Consider the following 17,687-nt stretch of genomic DNA (forward strand, 5'->3'; position numbering starts at 1 on the left):
TTTTTATGACATTATCTAATATTTTCTTTTATACCAAATGAAGCTGATCTGTGGGAGATTAACTGTAATAAACTATTAGAATTTAATTACGTGCATAAGCCGGGAGGAAATCGGCTGTCCCTAATTCTCCGCCTCAATTTTGTCCCATAAATTAAAACCAGACACGTGGAATTCCACTCAACTCGGGTTAACACCGTTAATACTCAATTCTAAGTAGAGGGAAAAAAAAAAAAACTCTACAACCCAGCGTTCATCTCATCTGCAAAACCAAGCTTACCATTTCTCCCAACTCAAATTCTACATTTAGGATTTAGGACAAAAACCTGGTATTGAAGAGGAGTATTTCAGAATCTGAGTTTGAGGAGAAGATGAACCCGACTCCGACGGAGACCAAAACGACGGCGACCGCGACGATGACCCATTCTCCAACTTCAAATTAATTTATAACCCTTTCCGGTAAGAGGGGATTGTTGAGAATTGAATCTGGTTTCACTCGGTGCCAACTTTTGAATTATCCTTGGAAGCTTTTGAATTGATAATACAATCTCAAAACCTTTTTTGTTTGTTTGTTAATCTGAAAAGAAACAGTAAGAATCTGGGTTAGAATTAAATAATCCGGAAAAAACTATACAATCCAAGGTTTTTTTTCCCTAAAAAACCATACAATCTTAACTCTGTTATGATGGTTTCAAACTGTGGTCTGTGGAGATTCACAAAGAAGATTATTTAAGAAACTAATGGGAGAAAAAACAAAAAAACAGACGATGAAGAAGAAGAGAAGAAGTAGAAAGGAAGAAGGAAAGGCGTGGAGATCCTCCCTTTTTTCTTTTTTTTTTTTTGTAGTAAATTTTTTTTTTTTAGTAATTTTTTTTAACAGAGTTAGACTTCTGTTAAGTAGTGTTGAGTAGGTTGACATGTGTCATTATAGCATTGATGGGACAGAATTGAGACAGGAAAATTGGGAACAGCTGATTTCCTCCCCCGCATAAGCCCCAATTAAACCTTTATTGGCAATTTGCAGCTGGAATTAAAACACGTCAACCTATGGGCTGCGTATCTCTAAATGTCAGAATAAACAAACTTTCAAGATTAGTAGCTTCCAGATCATCAAACTTTTCACAAAGAACCGAGTTGCCAAATGCCATCTTAAACAGTTAAACATATCTATAATAATCTGACCGTGCCAGTTGGAGTAGGCCTTTACTACAAAACCAACAATATTTAAATAGGTCCCATGGATTCAATGCAACCTCTAGTTTATCAACCCACTGGATCTCATATATCTTTCTAGATTTATATAGCTTCTTACTTCCATTTCCATCCCACTCATTATTCTTCTTCTTCTTCTTCTTCATTCGATCAACCATTTTCGTTTCTTACTTTCTCGCTCCTCAAAACATGGACGTGCGGTTCAAATTGAGAGAGATCCTTAATATTAGTGTTACTGGTCCGAAAATAAGCACAAGCAAAAACCAAACCAAAACAGGTTCTACTGGAGCAGCTGAATCATCATTTTACAAGTATAATGATCCTTGCAATAACAGCAGTACTACTTCTGATGAATCATTCAAGAAGCTGGAGCAGGAGGTTCCGAACACTGAGTTGGCGGAGCTAAGACTGTCTTGGCTTCGCTCTCAAGTCATCGGTGCTTCTGTAGAATTCGATTCTCCCTTTGGGAAACGACGACTCACCTACGCCGATCACACTGCTTCCGGCCGCTCTCTTCACTATATCGAAAGCTTCATCATCGACAATATTCTTCCCTTTTATGGTTAGTACTTCATTTTCTTTCTTCAAATATTATTCTTTGACCCCTTCAAAAAACATATATTATTCTTTGACTTTAAATTTCGGGTTCAAAGTTCAAACCAATTTTTGTCCGTGTCATTGTCGGATATTTCGAGTTTCATCCCTGTCGATTTAGCTTTCTTGCTAAACAGATCGAGGAACCAAAATCAAAATGATTTCCGGAAACTTCATCATCAAATATGACATTGAACAATTTGTTCACCTGTCAAGTTAATTTTATTGAAAATATATACTAATTAGAGTTATTGGGACATATCATTGTGTAGGAAATACTCATACTTGCGAGAGTTATGTTGGTCGTAGGACTACAAAAATGGTGTATGAAGCAGGCAAATACATCAAGAAATGCTTAGGGGGTGGAGAAGATGATGCACTCATGTTTTGCGGCCAAGGAACCACTTCAGCAATTAAAAGGCTCCAAGAGGTGATGGGCGTTACCGTACCATCAATATTGAGGGAGAGGGTCATAAATACTCTTGGCACCCAAGAAAGATGGGTGGTGTTTGTTGGTCCCTATGAGCACCACTCGAACCTTCTTTCGTGGCGGCAAAGCCTGGCTGAAGTAGTTGAGATTGGTCTAAATGATGAAGGCTTACTGGACATGGAGGCTCTTACACTGCAACTCGAGTCATTCAAACACGCCAACCGCCCAATTTTGGGTTCCTTCTCAGCTTGTAGTAATGTCACCGGAGTTTATTCGGACACGCGAGCAATTGCACGACTTCTTCATGGATATGGAGGATTTGTGTGCTTTGATTATGCCGCAAGGTACGCTAGTTTATGCATGTGCCTCATCTTTTTTCAATTAATAAAATCATCAACACAGTTAGAGATTCACTTTGCATTTCCTAACCCGGCCCTCTGCGTAGTCGACCCTTTTCATACGACAAAAACTAATTTGAAAACGTACATATGCAATGACTTTTGAAGCTCCCTATTTGGTAAACTTGATCTTGTTTTAAGCTTTTTCAAAAGTTATAGTAATTGTCGTCCGCGAATAACTTAACAATTTTGTGATAAGTTGGCAAATTTTATCCTTTGAAGAATAACTAATTATTATTTTTGCTTCTGGGTCCATGAATTATATACAGTGGACCATATGTGGAAATCGATATGAGGTCAGGGGAGATAGACGGGTACGATGGTGTTTTTCTTAGTCCACACAAGTTTGTTGGGGGGCCTGGTTCCCCAGGCATACTCCTAATGAGCAAGGCTCTCTATCAGCTAAGATCTTCTCCACCATCCACTTGTGGAGGTGGAACTGTTGATTATGTAAATGGCTTCAATGAAAAGGTAAGTTCCATAATTTTAACTTGATCATCTATTCTCTTTGAACGTATGATAGAAATTACTTTACAACAAAGATCGTAGCTTTTAGAGATCTCAAATTTCCATACATTGAACACAATTGAAAGTCAGCTAGCAGGAAAGTTGTTAAACCAAATATATGATCCTCTACAATGGTACACATTCTGTTGTCAATTTATTCAACCAGAGAGCTAATGAAAATGATGTGATCTAGAGAGAAAACCAGATACGTATGTATCGTTATAAAAAGTTAGATATAATCCATCAAGTTACCAAACTTCATAAATACACATTAAGCTACCAAGAAACTCAATTTCACAAATTATTGACTGATGAACAAACTATACACGTTGAAGAAAATTGAAATAATTGCGAGTAAGACGTTCTGTGATGGATAATATTTCAAGTGGTCTAGAAATTGTTTCCCTCCACGTTTCCGAACGTGCAACCAAACTATTTTCATTTTCTTCTGGATAATTGATAGCAGGACTTGCAATGCAGGACACATTATATTTTGAGGACATTGAAGAAAGGGAAAACGGGGGCACACCTCAAATAATACAAACAATTCGAGCAGCATTGGCTTTTTGGGTGAAGGACTACATTGGTTATGAAGTGATAGAGAAACAAGAGCAGATCTATGTTAAAAAGGCACTGCAAAGGCTCCTCCCAAACAAAAAGATAAAGATTTTGGGAAATACAAGTGCCAAGAGACAAGCTATTTTGTCTTTCCTCATTTACTCTACAACTACTAGTGCTACTTCAAATGCAAGCATCCAGTACAACATGTGGGGAGAGACTGAGAATGAGACTGTAGGGAACACAAGAGATAAGCCCCTCAATGGCTCCTTTGTTACAGCCTTACTCAATGACCTATTTGGCATCCAGGCTAGAGGCGGCTGTGACTGCGCAGGGCCGTACGGCCACGTTCTTTTAGGAATCGACAAGACTAGCTCACATGCTTATAGATGTGCCATCCAGAAGGGCTATGTGGGATTGAAACCCGGATGGACTCGAGTCAGTTTTCCCTACTACATTTCAAATGATGAATTTGACTTCATCTTAGCTGCATTGGAGTTTATAGCAGCTTATGGACAGAGGTTTCTTTCTTTATATGATTTCAATTTTAGAAGAGGAAGCAGCTGGACTATCAAGAAGAAGGCACTCCAAAGCCTAATTGTTGGGACGAAGAGGAACTGCCATGACAAAGTTAAACAAGACTGCATTAATACAAATGATGGAGAGAAACAAGAAGAGCCGCTAATCAGTAAATTTGCCTCATATTTGGAAACGGCTACGCGCATTGCGAGTCTCTTGCCCAAGTTCCCTCCTGAGCGTAGGCTCCAACAGGACATAGACATCAGCTTATTGCACTTCAGAGTCTAACTCAATATATATATGTATATTTTTTTTATATTTCCAGATGCATATATCAATATGTATCCATACATGCACATTTGTTAATTCTTATACATAGAATTTGATTCTTTTTCTTTAGTTCAAACATAGTTTCTTTCGCTGGTATAAGAGTTCTATAATATGCAAGGACCCAAATTCGACTCTCATCCATGGGTAAGAACCTTTATGTCTTTGTTATCATAGTATTTCTTGCTGGTATAAGAGTTCTAACACAACATGCAAAATTATATGATAAGTGAAGAGAACTTCAAAAATATATCACACAATGGTTGGCAAAACAGTTCTGAGTTAGGCAGTATTGATTGAAATTGATAAGTATAAATACATCAATGATGTATTAGAAGTGCAAGGGCACAAGTGATTTAGGGTATTAAGGTCAAGAAGGTAAAATAATTTTTTTACTATTTTTTTCAATTTTACTGAACTGCTAGTCCATCGGTCATATTCTCTATAAAGTGTTGACCTGACATGTGCATATAGTTTTCAAGCGTAATTTCCAAAAACAAAAAGAAAACTTGAAAACCTACATAACTAATGGAACTTCAAAATTACGGTCATCTTCAGCGCTCTTCCGGAACATTGTTGAAACATATCAGCAGATACAACAGACCAAATGCCATAAGACGTATCATTGTTGCTGTTTGGTTACGACCAAGTTTGGCTAGCAAACAGTCTCTTTTTGCTGGTGTGATTGCGCGAGCGTGCCAACACCGAGAGTGTAGTTGTCGCGGCGCCCCTTGACCTGACTTCTTTTAAACCGTTGTGGACAAGGAGAGCACAATCTCGTCACAAGGTTCTTTCTTCTGCCTTATGGATAAGGACTTTTGTTGTGATCTCTTGCGTCACAGAATCGATGCTCAACCTTGTAGGTTGAGCAGATCAATCACTGGGAAGTAGGAGAAAACACAGGTTTTGCTAAAGCTTGAGTTTAGCTTTGCTGGTTTGCTGGGGCGTTACGCTAGCTTCCCTGATTTCAACTAGATTGAATGTAGGTTGCTCCGGAGAGATTTTGGGTAATTTGAGAGATTAGTTGATTGAGAGGTTGTGTCTTCTATTTCGTCTTTAGCCTCTATATATAGACTAGTTAATGCAGATTTGCCTTCCTAATAGGAGTGAAATACCTTCAGAGGATATATATACTATATTTTAGGCCATAGTTATTGGTCTTGAACACAATCAAAACACTTAAAGCGTAGGCAATATGAGATTACCCCTGTGTCGTAGCTATATTCTAGCTAGGCAACGTTAATTGCCTCTTCGCCGCAGTCATCCTCTAGGCAAGGTAATTGCCTCAATGACTGACTCTCGGATATGCACATATCTTCATGTAGCTTTCCTTAATTAATCCACTGTGCATATATGATGATCGCAAGCAATTAAGGATGATTGTATCCTTCTCAAATTGTACCACGTCCATGCCATATTAATTGCCTACAACAAATATGGACATTAGTGACCAACTTGTGTAGTTGGTCATTAATAGACTGGAATTAATGACCACATTACCTATTCGTCACTAAAAACAAACTCCCGCCTAATAATTTCATGGGAAAATTTTAAGAACAGTACATGAACTGTTGGCCATTCCGAAGTTCGGTGTATCAGGTTTTAAAGAATTAACTTCGGTACATGACGTTACAATCCCGACCCAAAATCAGTGTATGCCGTTATGACACTCGTTAGTCAATCTGATTTTAGTCAAATTTATAAGGGCAAATCCGTCTCTTCATGAATTAACAAAAAAAAATTGCAGAAGAAGAAGAAGGAAGAAGAAGAAGAAGAAGGAGAAGGAAGAAGAAGAAGAAGAAAAAGAAGAGGGAAGAAGGAGGAGAAGAAGAAAATCAGATTTGGGTACCCATAATTGGGTGTCCAAATCAAATCGGGGAGGAAGGGAGGAAGAAGAACGAAGAAGAAGAAGAAAAAGGAAGAAGAAGGAGAAGGAGGAAGAAGAACGAAGAAGAAGGAGAAGAACGAAGAAGGAAGAAGAACGAAGAAGCAAAAGAAAAAGGAAGAAGAAGGAGAAGGAGGAAGAAGAACGAAGAAGAAGAAGGAGAAGGAGGAAGAAGAACGAAGAAGGAGAAGAAAATTAGATTTGGGTGTCCAAATAAAACTTGATATCGGAGAGGGAGGGAGGGAGGAAGGAAGGAATAAGAAGGAGGAGGAGAAGGAAGAAGGAAGAAGAATAAGGAGGAGGAGAAAATCAGATAATCTGGGTATCCAAATCAAATCGGGGAAGGAGAGAGGAAGAAGAAGGAAGAAGAAGAAGAAGAAGAAGAAGGAGAAAAAGGAGGAAGAAGAAGAAGAAATGAAAAAGATACCCAGAATTGGGTGTCCGAGAGAGAGGGAGAGAGAGAGGTAAAAACCCAAAATTACCCTTTGAAAATTGAATAATTGCATAGATTTAATGGTGTTATTGACGTCATGTACTAAAAGTGGGTCGGGATTGGAACTTCATGTACCAAAGTTAATTATTTGAAACCAAATACACCGAACTTCGGAACGGCCTACACTTCATGTACTGTTCTTAAAATTTTTCCTAATTTCATTGCAGTGACCAAATACATTATTGTGGTTTTGTCCATGTACCCTATTTCTAGGGATTTTTTTCCCACTTACCCCATTAAGTTTTTTTAATTCCCTCTTACCCAATACACTCTAAGGGAGTCTTCCCTAATACCCCATTAAGATTTTTTTTTTGTTTTTAATTTTTCTTTTAATACCATTTTACCCCTCACCCCTTTGTTACTTGAGAAACCATAGGTGACTTCGCCGGAGCCCGTCACCGGCCGCCGGAATCCAGTCACCGGCTGCCGCCCATCGGAATTTGCTAAAAATCTCACCGAAAAGTTTGTTTGCCCCCAATAGACAGCTATTGCCCCCTAATAGAGGGGCAATAGACGTCTATTGCCCCAATAGTCTATTGCCCCCTAATAGACGTCTATTGACCCCCAATAGACGACTATCAGCCATGTATTGCCCCCCAATAGACGTTTAGATTACCAAAATGGTAATTAATCTTCCTAAAACTACACAAATAAAACTTTGATTAAAGAAAAAAAACGAGGAGATTACATCAATTCAAAACATCTATTGCCCCATAATAAACGTCTATTGCCCTTGGCATAACACCATTTTGTAGCGGACAATGAAATGTCCAAAATACCGAATACGTACCTTGGCCTTGAATATGTGTACAATAATACACGCATCTGCCAACATAATAATTTAATGTTATGCGAGAAAAGAAACAAATCTAGTCAGTGGACATTATTTTTCACGTGGGACCTTAATCTACATGAAGAACTGTGGAGTGTCAAAAACAGAGAGTTTGTCCAAATGAGAAAAAGTAGCAAGTGTTTTTCAAATGAAGAAAAAGTAATAAATCAAATGTAAGTATACAAATAAAAAATCAAAGAGCTCGTCCAAATGAGAAAAAGCAGTAAGTTACGAGTTCAAGTCGATTGGCACCCTTCTCCCTTCTGTGAAGCTGTGAAGCCGTGCTCGATCTCACCGGAAAACCGCCTTAGGTGGGCTTGCTGGTGAACTTTCGCCGGGGAGGGAGAGATTGATGTCACCATCGACCCCGCCGGAGCTCCACCACCACCCCCGCCACGTCGCTTATCTCAGCAGATTAGCCGGAGATTCTACTCCTCCAAAACAGAGACAGAAATCTAATTTGTCGCTCAGAAGCAGCGATAACCGGCGCCGTCAGATCCGACCAAAACCGTCGCCGGCAAGCTGCGCGTCCTCGACAGCGTCGACGCCTCAACTTCATCGAGAATCACCTCCTGTTTCACTTCCTGTTTCACACATTGATCATCAATAGAAACATTAATGGATTCCATCACAACATGAGTTCTTTTATTGTAAACCCTATACGCTCTACTGTTCAGAGAATGCCCCAAGAACACCCCATCATCACTTCTAGCATCAAACTTACCGAGGTGCTCTCTATCTCGTAGAATGTAGCAAGGACTGCCAAACACATGAAAGTGTCCAACATTTGGCTTCTTACCTTTCCACAGCTCGTAGGCAGTTTGATCATTACCTGGTCTGAGGAATACTCTATTTATTGTATAGCAAGCAGTGCTAATCGCCTCAGCCCAAAAGTTTGTGCTTAAACCTGCAGCATGTAGCATTACTCGAGCCATGTCTAGCAATACCCTATTTTTCCTTTCCACTATCCCATTTTGTTGAGGAGTGATTGGAGCTGAGAACTCATGTGACACACCAAGCTCATGACAGTAGTTAGAAAAAGAGACATTTTTAAATTCAATTCCATTATCTGATCTTATTCTCACTAAGCAGTTATTAGATGACTGTTTCTCAATGATTAATTTTTGACTCAAATTCTTAAAGGACTCAAACGTTTCAGTTTTGTCTTTTAAGAAGTTTACCCAGATGTATCTTGAGAAATCATCCACAACCACTAGTATGTAGCTCTTACCTCCAAGACTTTCAGATTGAGTTGGTCCCATGAGATCCATGTGTAATAGCTCCAATACTTGTGTGGTTGTTGCAGAATTTATCACTCTGTGAGGTGCCTTAGTTTGCTTTCCCACCTTGCAGTCTCCACACATCTTGTCAGTTTTACCTTTTAAATTTGGCAAGCCTCGGACACATTGTTTGGAAGATAATTTTAGCAAGTCCTGATAGTTGACATGTCCCATCTTTCTGTGCCAAATTTCAAAGGTTTCCTCTGTGGATTTAACAGACAAACAAGACTGCAAACTAGAAGATTCATTAGCTTGAATGTGGTAACAGTTATCGACAGATCTCTTACCTCCCATGATATTTTCTCCTTTCTGATTTAGGACCAAACATCTCTGTTTGTTAAACCAGACATCTTCATAGTCGTCAGCCAAATGGCTGACGCTAATCAGATTTGCAGTTAATCCTTCAACGAATAACACATTTTTAAGGTTAGGTATACCTGGAGTGTTTACTGTACCTCGAGCTAGAATGTTAGCTTTCCTCCCATCTCCAAACGTGACTGATCCAGTGGTATTTTCATCCTCAAATGAAGTAAACCAGGTTTTGTCTCCAGTCATGTGTCTTGAGCAACCACTGTCTACATACCAAAAATCTCGTCGCTTGTCTGCTAATGCAGTTAAAGCTACTAAACAAGTTGCCTCAATGTGAGAGCGTTGATGAGTTTGGCTAGCACAAACAAAAAGACATGTATCATCAGTTTCATTAACAAGGGACCTATGATTTTTGCTTTCAATTTTTCTGGTCCAGACATCTTTTCTTCTTTCCGCTTGAGGATTCTTCTTAGAAACAATTTCGGTTAATTTGTTAATAAGTTCCTTTTGTTCTTTAAGCTCAACCTGTAGGGTTTCAACAGTACATTTTTCTTGAGAGAATTTTAAGTTTGAAAACCGTTCATTACATCTAGGTCTGATATGGCCAATCTTACCACAGTGATGACAAGTAGGAATAAAGGTTCTAGGGTTTGCGTACCTGGGTTGACCAGTGGGGGATTCTTGGTCAAGTTTTACCTGAAGGTGTTGGTTTGAATTACCTTCCTTTATATTATTGACATGATCATCAATGGAGACATCTTTCTGCTCTACAGATGGTTTTGAGGCTCGTACGAACTTGGTGCTTTTGGAATTTTCTCCAGTGTATCCTAGCCCACATGTATCATGAGGAGCTTTTCCTGATCCGAGCAACTTGGACATGGAAGTGGAACTGATATTGAACTTGATGTATCTTTCTTGAGTTAATTTTAACTCGTGTTGAAGAGACTCATTTTTCGCCAACAATTCCAAGTTCAAGGCAATTTGTCCTTTAACATCCAGCTCTAGTAGTTTGATCCTGTTGAGAAACTCATTCTTTTCATTCTTCCACGTCAGTATCTCTTGGTCACTTTGTGGATCTGCTGATTCACTCAATAATTTGCTTTTCTCCAACTTCCATGCAGATTGTGAGGATTCGAATAGATGCTCCACCTTTTCTTTTTCAGTTCTCAGGAAGTCTACTTCTTTTTCCAAGCTCAAGTTTCTAATCAGAGTAGCCTTTGAAGCTTTGTAGAGTTGTTTGCAGCGGACATTTGTTTCATCATCATCAGAGAAATACTCGTCACTTTCAGAATCAGGCAACAGTGATGATACAAGGGCCACATTTTCAATTTCTTGAGATTCATCATCACTCCAAGTTGAAAGGAGAGACTTGTTGTTGCTGTTTCCAAGCTTCCTATTTCCACAGTCAGTAGATATATGACCAAAACCACCACATTCATAGCACTTTGGTTTTCCTGATTGATTTCCTTTGAAGCTTCCTCTTCCACTCTTTCCATTGTAGTCATTGTTGCTACCATTGCCAGTATAGTTATTCCTTCTGGGAGCATTTGCGTTTTTAGAGGAGTTCTTGCTTTTGAGAAATTTTTTGAATTCCTTTGTCAGTAGAGCTAGGTCCAGCGATCCTTCTTCCTCTTCAATTTCTTTCACAGCTTTGAAAGCTACACCCTTGTTTTTCTTCTCAGGTTTTAACCTCATCTCATAGGTTTTCAAATTTCCGATGAGCTCATCAAGTGGATAATCATCTATATCAAAAGAGTCCTCTATGCTAGTGACTTTTGAGTGAAATTTTTCTGGCAGAGCCCTGAGTATCTTTTTGACTATTTTATCTTCATCAAAAGGTGCTCCTAGACTGCGACACTGACCGGAAATCTTAAGAATTCTACCATGGAAGTCGTCCACGGTTTCATCATCTGCCATGGTCATGGTTTCGAATTCAAAAATCAGTGCTTGCAGTTTCTGTGCACGTATCTTTTTATTTCCTTCGTAGGTAGTCTGTAGGAGATCCCATGCCTGCTTGGCAGTATCACAATGACTTATCCTCAGTTTTTCTCGCTCCGATAAGGCTGTGAAGATGCTGTTCTTAGCCTTGAAATCTGCTTGCAAGTCACGAACTTCTTCCTCAGTCTAGTCCTTCCTTGGTTTAGGAGTGGCAGTGGAAGAGCCTTCTTCTTTTGCTTTTGCCATAGGTACATTCCAGCCATTTTCTACGATGTTCCACATGTGTTCATCTTGAGCATAGAGGTATGACTTCATGTAAATCTTCCATTGAGTATATTTTTCACATCCACCTTCGAACCATGGAGGACTATTTATAGATCCCCCAGCAGCCCTATCACGTGAATGTTCCATCTTTCCTGGGATCTCTAGAGAGTTCTAGAACCCGCTCTGATGCCAATTGTAAAAACTAGATGGAACAGGTATTGATAAAATATTTTATCTCAATGAAATTAACCAAAGGAAGTACGATACGCGACACGAAGATTTGCTAACGCAATGTAAACCTCTCCACTGAGGAAACTTCACTGCGTGGCTTTTAACGTAGCCAACACGAAAAAAACAATCCAATATTAAACACAAGAGTTTACAAAACACACGTAGTGTTGTTCATAACAAACACTTTCTCTTAGCAACAAAATGCTAACTTGATTTACAACCGTTCTAACTCTTAATTCAACATTCTAGGCAATCAATCTTCAACCTTCCTTTCTCTCAAATGAATCACTGATCTTGAGAGTGAGTATGAATGATTATGCAATATCACACATGAAACAAGTAAAGAGGGTTTTTAGAAAACGATTTTAACAAACCAAGTAGTTCAATAGAAAACAATTTATGCCGTCAAAAACCCCAACACAAACTTTAGTTTTGAAACCTTTTTATAAGGGAGAAAAACTCCCCCTCAATCAAATCTTTTCTTAATAATTAATTAAGATAAACATGGAAAGGTTTAAAACAGTTTTTGAATATGCAATCGACATTTTCCTAAACAAGATCTCAAATTGATATGCATGTTAAAAACCACTTTAATGCAAAGAGATTATTGACTCAATATAACCGATATGCATATCAATTTATACCAACTGATATGGAATGAATACACATTAAACTCAAGATCAGTGACTCGATTTGGCTTGATCTTTTCTTCAAGATCCGATCTTGTAATCTTTCTTGAAGCTCCGGTTTCCTTGTCGTAATGGGAAATCATTTGTTGAATGGCAATGGGCCAATATACTTACAGAGAGAGAGAGAGAGAGAGAGAGAGAGAGAGAGAGAGAGAGAGAGAGAGAGAGAGAGAGAGAGAGAGAGAGAGAGAGAGAGAGAGAGAGTGGTTCGGAGTAGGCCTGGGACTTAGAACCGGAAAACCGGTAAAACCGCACCGAATCGGACCGAAAAACCCGGTTCGGTTCGGTTCTTCAACATATTAACACACATTTTTTTCGGTTCGGTTCTTCACACAACGAAACCGGTTCGGTTCCGGTTCTGATTTTTTAAATTTATGCAGAACCGAAGTATATGTGTCATCTTACAATTGGATACTTACCTGAGCTTATTTCCCTAAAATACACCAAGTCACAGGTAATCCAACATGTGTTGAAACCCAGTCGCGACCGACACTTTTTCATCCCCCTAATCGAAAAATAAAAAATACTTTTTCATCCCCAATTTGCTGTAAAGTGTGGGGCATCCCTCATTCCCTTCATCACTTTTTAATTTTTTATTCTTCTCTCCTCCATTACTTTTTAATTTCTTATTATTCTCTCTTCTTCTTCTCGGGCTCCTCCATCACTTTTCAATTTCTTATTCTTCTCTCCTCCATTACTTATTAATTTCTTATTCTGCTCTCTTCTTCTTCTCCCTAAACTCTCTGACTCTTCTTTTAATTTCTTATTCTTCCTCTTCTCTCTTCTTCTTCTCTCAAAAAACTCTACGACTCTTCTGAGATGTAGAAGTCATCACTGTCTCTTACTTAGTCTAAGATGCCTCTGTCACCTGCTCTTACTGAGACATAGGATTCCTCGATGAGATAGAGACTACGCCGCTGTTGCCGACTCATCACCACCGTCGGTTCCCAGCTTCTTAGAGACGACAACGATCTCCGTCCACGCCGATCTGTAGGATCTGAGTCTCTGAGTCAAAGAGGAAGATGACGACGTCTGGGATCGTAACTGCCAGAACGAGCAAAGAGAGAAGAGGTTGCCCTCAGAGTGAGCTGCTGCCGTCTTGGTGGTGGCTGTTAGGAACCGGAAAATGGCAACAACCGAACCGATTGGCTTCGGTTCGGTTCCACAACGGTTTCAGAAATTTTTACCGTCAAACCCGAACCGATTTCATAAAATGATTTCGGTGACGGTTCCTTGCAATTTTAACAGGACCCGAACCGATCCCAGACCTAGTTCGGAGCGTGTGTGAGAGAGAGAGAGAGAGGCATGTGGTTATAATTCATTAATTAGACTAAGGGTAAAATTGTTATTTCAATTCAAATTGGGAATAAAAATCTGTTGCTGGGGTAAGTGAGATAACTTTGGCTCATTTTAGAGTTTTTGGCCAATCTCCAGCTCAATACGCACAAAGATAGGAAGAGTTTTATTAAATAGAACGCGCCCCACGCGCGCGAAGAGAGAGACAGGAAAACAGTCGGATTCGTGCGATCTCTCCCGGCCGAACGCCACCGGCCCTCCCGCCGCTGCGTTCCGGCCCGGGAGAGGATGTTGATATGGGTTTGCAGCGTGTTTCCTTGGCAACTGGGAGACGGGTCATGCACAGCGTGGACGGATCGCTTCCGATCTGTCCTTCCTGGATCGTGGACGAGGGTAGGCGGGACTGCGGCTTGTCGGCGTTGGAGATCGGTGTGGAGGTTGCGATCTCTTTCTTCTGATCGAGCTGTGGATGGTGAGGGCCGGGCTCCTTTTGAGATCCGGTTTAGGTTCTGGGTTGGCCTGCGATGGGATGCTGTGGTGCGACGACGCTTAGCTCCGGCACGGCGGCGTGGCGATCCTAGGAGGCAGTCGGTTGCCGGTGTTGTATCCTTGATGTCTGGGCATGGGCTCCCTTTGCCGATGTTGCTGCAAGCTCTGCCTGGGTTGTTATTGTTGGTTTTGATGTTGTTCTTTGTTGGTTTTTATGTTTTTCGTTATTGTCACCGATTTTCTACTCCTCTAGTCCAGGTCTACCTTCGAAACTGTACATGTCCTCTTTGGATGGCATTTGTTGCTAGTGCTTCTGGTTTTGCTTCGTTCTCCACCACCCTTAAACGAACTTACGCCCGTTGGTGTATTTTCACTCCCAAACAGCGAGTGGCTCGATTTCCTCAATCACACTCTGCTAGGTTACTTGGTGTTACTTGGGCATTTTTGTGCCCTGTGTGTTGTGTCCCAACCGGTGTTGAAGGAAGCAAGACGGTGCTTTGGTGGCTGATACTTTTCAAGCTTGGACATGGTGGTGGCGGCGGGGGTATTCTTGGGATGGAGCTGTTTTTCTCTTGGTGGCTGCTAGCTTTTGTATTAGGGTTTTTCATTTTCAAGTTTAGGCTTTCAAATTGTATTTGGGCTTTTGGATTAGGGTTTGTTGTATTTTGCTTTATTTTATCTTTATCTAGGCCTGTGTGCCTCATTATCTGGGCCTGTGTGCCTCATTTGCTGGGCCCATGTGCCTCTTTATCTGGGCCCATGTGCCTCTCTATCTGGGGTCTATTGTACCTCTTGTATTTTGCTTGATCCTTTGGATCTTCTAATACAATCATCGACCAAAAAAAAAAAAAAAGAGTTTTTGGCCAATGACCCTACATTATTAATAGTGACCAGCTTTGGTTTGGCCGCTACAAGTTTAATAACACTTGCAGAAATACGTTGTCGTTTTGGAGTTAGTGACCAACAACTTTACATTTTTCTTCAGTGAATTTTCAAGCGGCAAGTTTTCATAGTCGAGAAATTTCGCGGTCTCCAAAAGTTAATAGGCGCGCTTCCAATTCCCAAATTGTGAATGAAAGCTGGATATTGTGAATTGTGATACCCATCTTGTTCTTCTCTCATTCCGACTCTGATTCCGACTCTTCTTCGCCGCTCCTATTGTAAGTATCTCTTTCAGGAGGCTTGTTGAACTGATTCCACTCCATGATTGAGCTATTTGACATTGGGTTTTGTTTTTTTTTTTTTTTTTTGGCAATCAAATTCACTTTGGGGTTAGAATAGAGAGGTTTCATGGAGCAATTTGGTACTTGAGAGTTAATTTTAGGGTTATGGGTGTTTGAGTTTTGATTTGATTTTTCCAGAATTTCTAATTTTTAATGATCAGGTTGTTCGGCTACTGTGACTATAGATGTAACTTGGCTTTTCATGTGGTTGGATAATACGTTTGAATTTCACTGTTTTTGACTAGCAAAGCATATCATATTGCATTTTATTCGGATGTCTTCTTGATCAAACGGAAGGCTGGGCTTCTTCTTGTTATAACTCTCCATTCATTTACATTTCAAAAAACTATTGATGATATTGTTTTCTGCATATGGATTTTGAGCCTTGTCTTATATGCTTCTTCTTTTTATCATATTTTCCCACTCAGGTAATGCAAATTTGCTTCATCATTTACATTTCCAAACAATTGCTCATATTATTATTCCTACTGTTGTAGGCTATGAAGTTAAGTGATGACCTCCATCTCAATGAGATTGATTGTGTCCATTTGATTGTCTCTGCAAATCAAGAGATAAATTTCTGCTGTCTTTTTCTTTTTTCTCATAATATTCAGTTGTCCTACAAAAGCTATAATTTACATGTTGGGCTTAATGGGAGGAGAGCCACTAGAAATTTTGCGCCTCGCAACAGGGCTCTGGTATACTGGGAGGCTTGAGTCTGTGATTTCATCCAATCTGCTTGCACTGGCGATGTCAAAATATTGAAATTAGCATAAGATCTAGAATATTTTACTCTAGTTTTATCAGAGTTGAAAACAATTTTAGGAAAAATATTGACAACTGATGTCTCTTGTCATGTCAATTCTCTAACAATGGGTTTTCCCAATTGAGATATGATTATGCTATCAATTGCTTCTTACGTTTATGTATTGCTGAGATCATCAAAAGCAACTTATTGTTACTCTTCTGCCAATCTTCTTCCATGACTTCACGAAAGTATTTATCATTTTTCAAAAAGGAATCTTCTTCTATCAACGATATGGTAATATGGAAGCAACTCTAAATCTGTCTCAAATGTCACCATGATTAGTTTCTTTTGATTAAGTTCACAGTTACCGTCAATGTTTGATGTACCTTTTAAGGAATTTTATTGGGTTTCAATGACAACTAAGGCACTGATTTTTGCGACCCAAAAAGAAATTAAATTAAAATAGCAGTAGAAGGTGGCAGACAACCACATTATCCTCTGCATCAGGAGACCCAAAATGGGCCCAACACCCTGTCAGAATTAACCACCTCCAAGGCCCAAGTTGGGTAAACCCTAGAGCCTAGCAAGCCAGTTTAGGAGAAACCCTAGCCTCCCCAACAATTTTGCCTTCGCCGTCATCCCAGCTAGCCCAGTAGGGCGAAATTGGTAAGGGCACCTCACGCACTCCATCACAGCCGTGCAAACTGCCGCCGCCACCACCGTGGGTCACAACCCCAAGGGGATCAGATTCCAACCAGAAACCGCCGCCGCCTCCAAACAAAGTACCACCTCCACCATCGAAGACCAGATACTCCGCCGTCATGAACCAGAGACAACCCCCTGCACCACCACCATCATCTGAATACAACGAGAAGATGGAGCAGAAAACGAAACGATCAGCCCGCCACCAAGCCTTACCACTGCCAACAGAAGCAATCTGGCCACCGCGTCGGTCGCTACCACCACCATCAATCGACGGATCAAGAGCAGATCCATCATCACTATCAACAGGACTACCAAACCAGATCTGAACGATCACGATTCCAATCCCAATCCCAATCCCACCAACATCAGCAAAATCGCCTCCCCAAACCGAAGATAGAGGAAGACGAAGAGATTTATCGCCGCTGCCATAAGAATAGAGAAGCAAGCGAGAAGGTTTGCCGCCGCCGCCCGCCGAAGAGAGGAGACGATGATATTTCTCTCGAGAGAGAGTCAGAGCCATTTTTTCTCTTTCTTAACAGAAGTTGGCCCATTCAGCAAAGTTCATATCAAAAGAATCAACCTTCCAATGAACAATATTTAGAACTGCAGAAGACAACCAAACAACAGATTAAACCGAAAACCCATAATAACACAATATTGAGATCCAAGTACAATCGACCGTGACAATCACGCGACAAAATTATCATATCAAAGCTTCAAATTCTGGAATCTTACCGATTTCAGTCCCTATTCTTCTTTCCTA

The 17,687-nt window shown here is 40.1% G+C and overlaps 2 protein-coding genes across 2 annotated transcripts; one reads left to right on the plus strand and one right to left on the minus strand.

Annotated features, from left to right (window-relative positions):
* Positions 1-1,245: 1,245 nt before the first annotated feature.
* Positions 1,246-4,621, plus strand: LOC133724545 (uncharacterized). The gene is made up of 4 exons (XM_062151304.1): positions 1,246-1,771; positions 2,076-2,577; positions 2,901-3,102; positions 3,619-4,621. Exons 1-4 carry the CDS (start codon positions 1,399-1,401, stop codon positions 4,501-4,503), a joined length of 1,962 nt encoding a protein of 653 aa, XP_062007288.1. The 5' UTR covers positions 1,246-1,398; the 3' UTR covers positions 4,504-4,621.
* Positions 4,622-8,219: 3,598 nt separating this feature from the next.
* LOC133725706 (uncharacterized) lies at positions 8,220-11,264 on the minus strand. The gene has a single exon (XM_062153071.1). The coding sequence runs from the start codon at positions 11,262-11,264 to the stop codon at positions 8,220-8,222; it is 3,045 nt and encodes a 1,014-aa protein (XP_062009055.1).
* Positions 11,265-17,687: the final 6,423 nt, after the last annotated feature.

Source organism: Rosa rugosa, chromosome 1 (genome assembly GCF_958449725.1).
Source record: "Rosa rugosa chromosome 1, drRosRugo1.1, whole genome shotgun sequence".
Classification (NCBI taxonomy): domain Eukaryota; kingdom Viridiplantae; phylum Streptophyta; class Magnoliopsida; order Rosales; family Rosaceae; genus Rosa; species Rosa rugosa.

What these genes read in the sequence shown, in the direction of transcription:
- LOC133724545 (XM_062151304.1), top strand. Translation starts at nt 1,399, where the DNA reads ATGGACGTGCGGTTCAAATTGAGAGAGATCCTTAATATTAGTGTTACT. An exon ending in CAATATTCTTCCCTTTTATG is followed by an intron (nt 1,772 to 2,075) that starts GTTAGTACTTCA and finishes ATCATTGTGTAG; the next exon opens with GAAATACTCATACTTGCGAG. An exon ending in TGCTTTGATTATGCCGCAAG is followed by an intron (nt 2,578 to 2,900) that starts GTACGCTAGTTT and finishes AATTATATACAG; the next exon opens with TGGACCATATGTGGAAATCG.
- LOC133725706 (XM_062153071.1), bottom strand. Translation starts at nt 11,264, where the DNA reads ATGACCATGGCAGATGATGAAACCGTGGACGACTTCCATGGTAGAATT.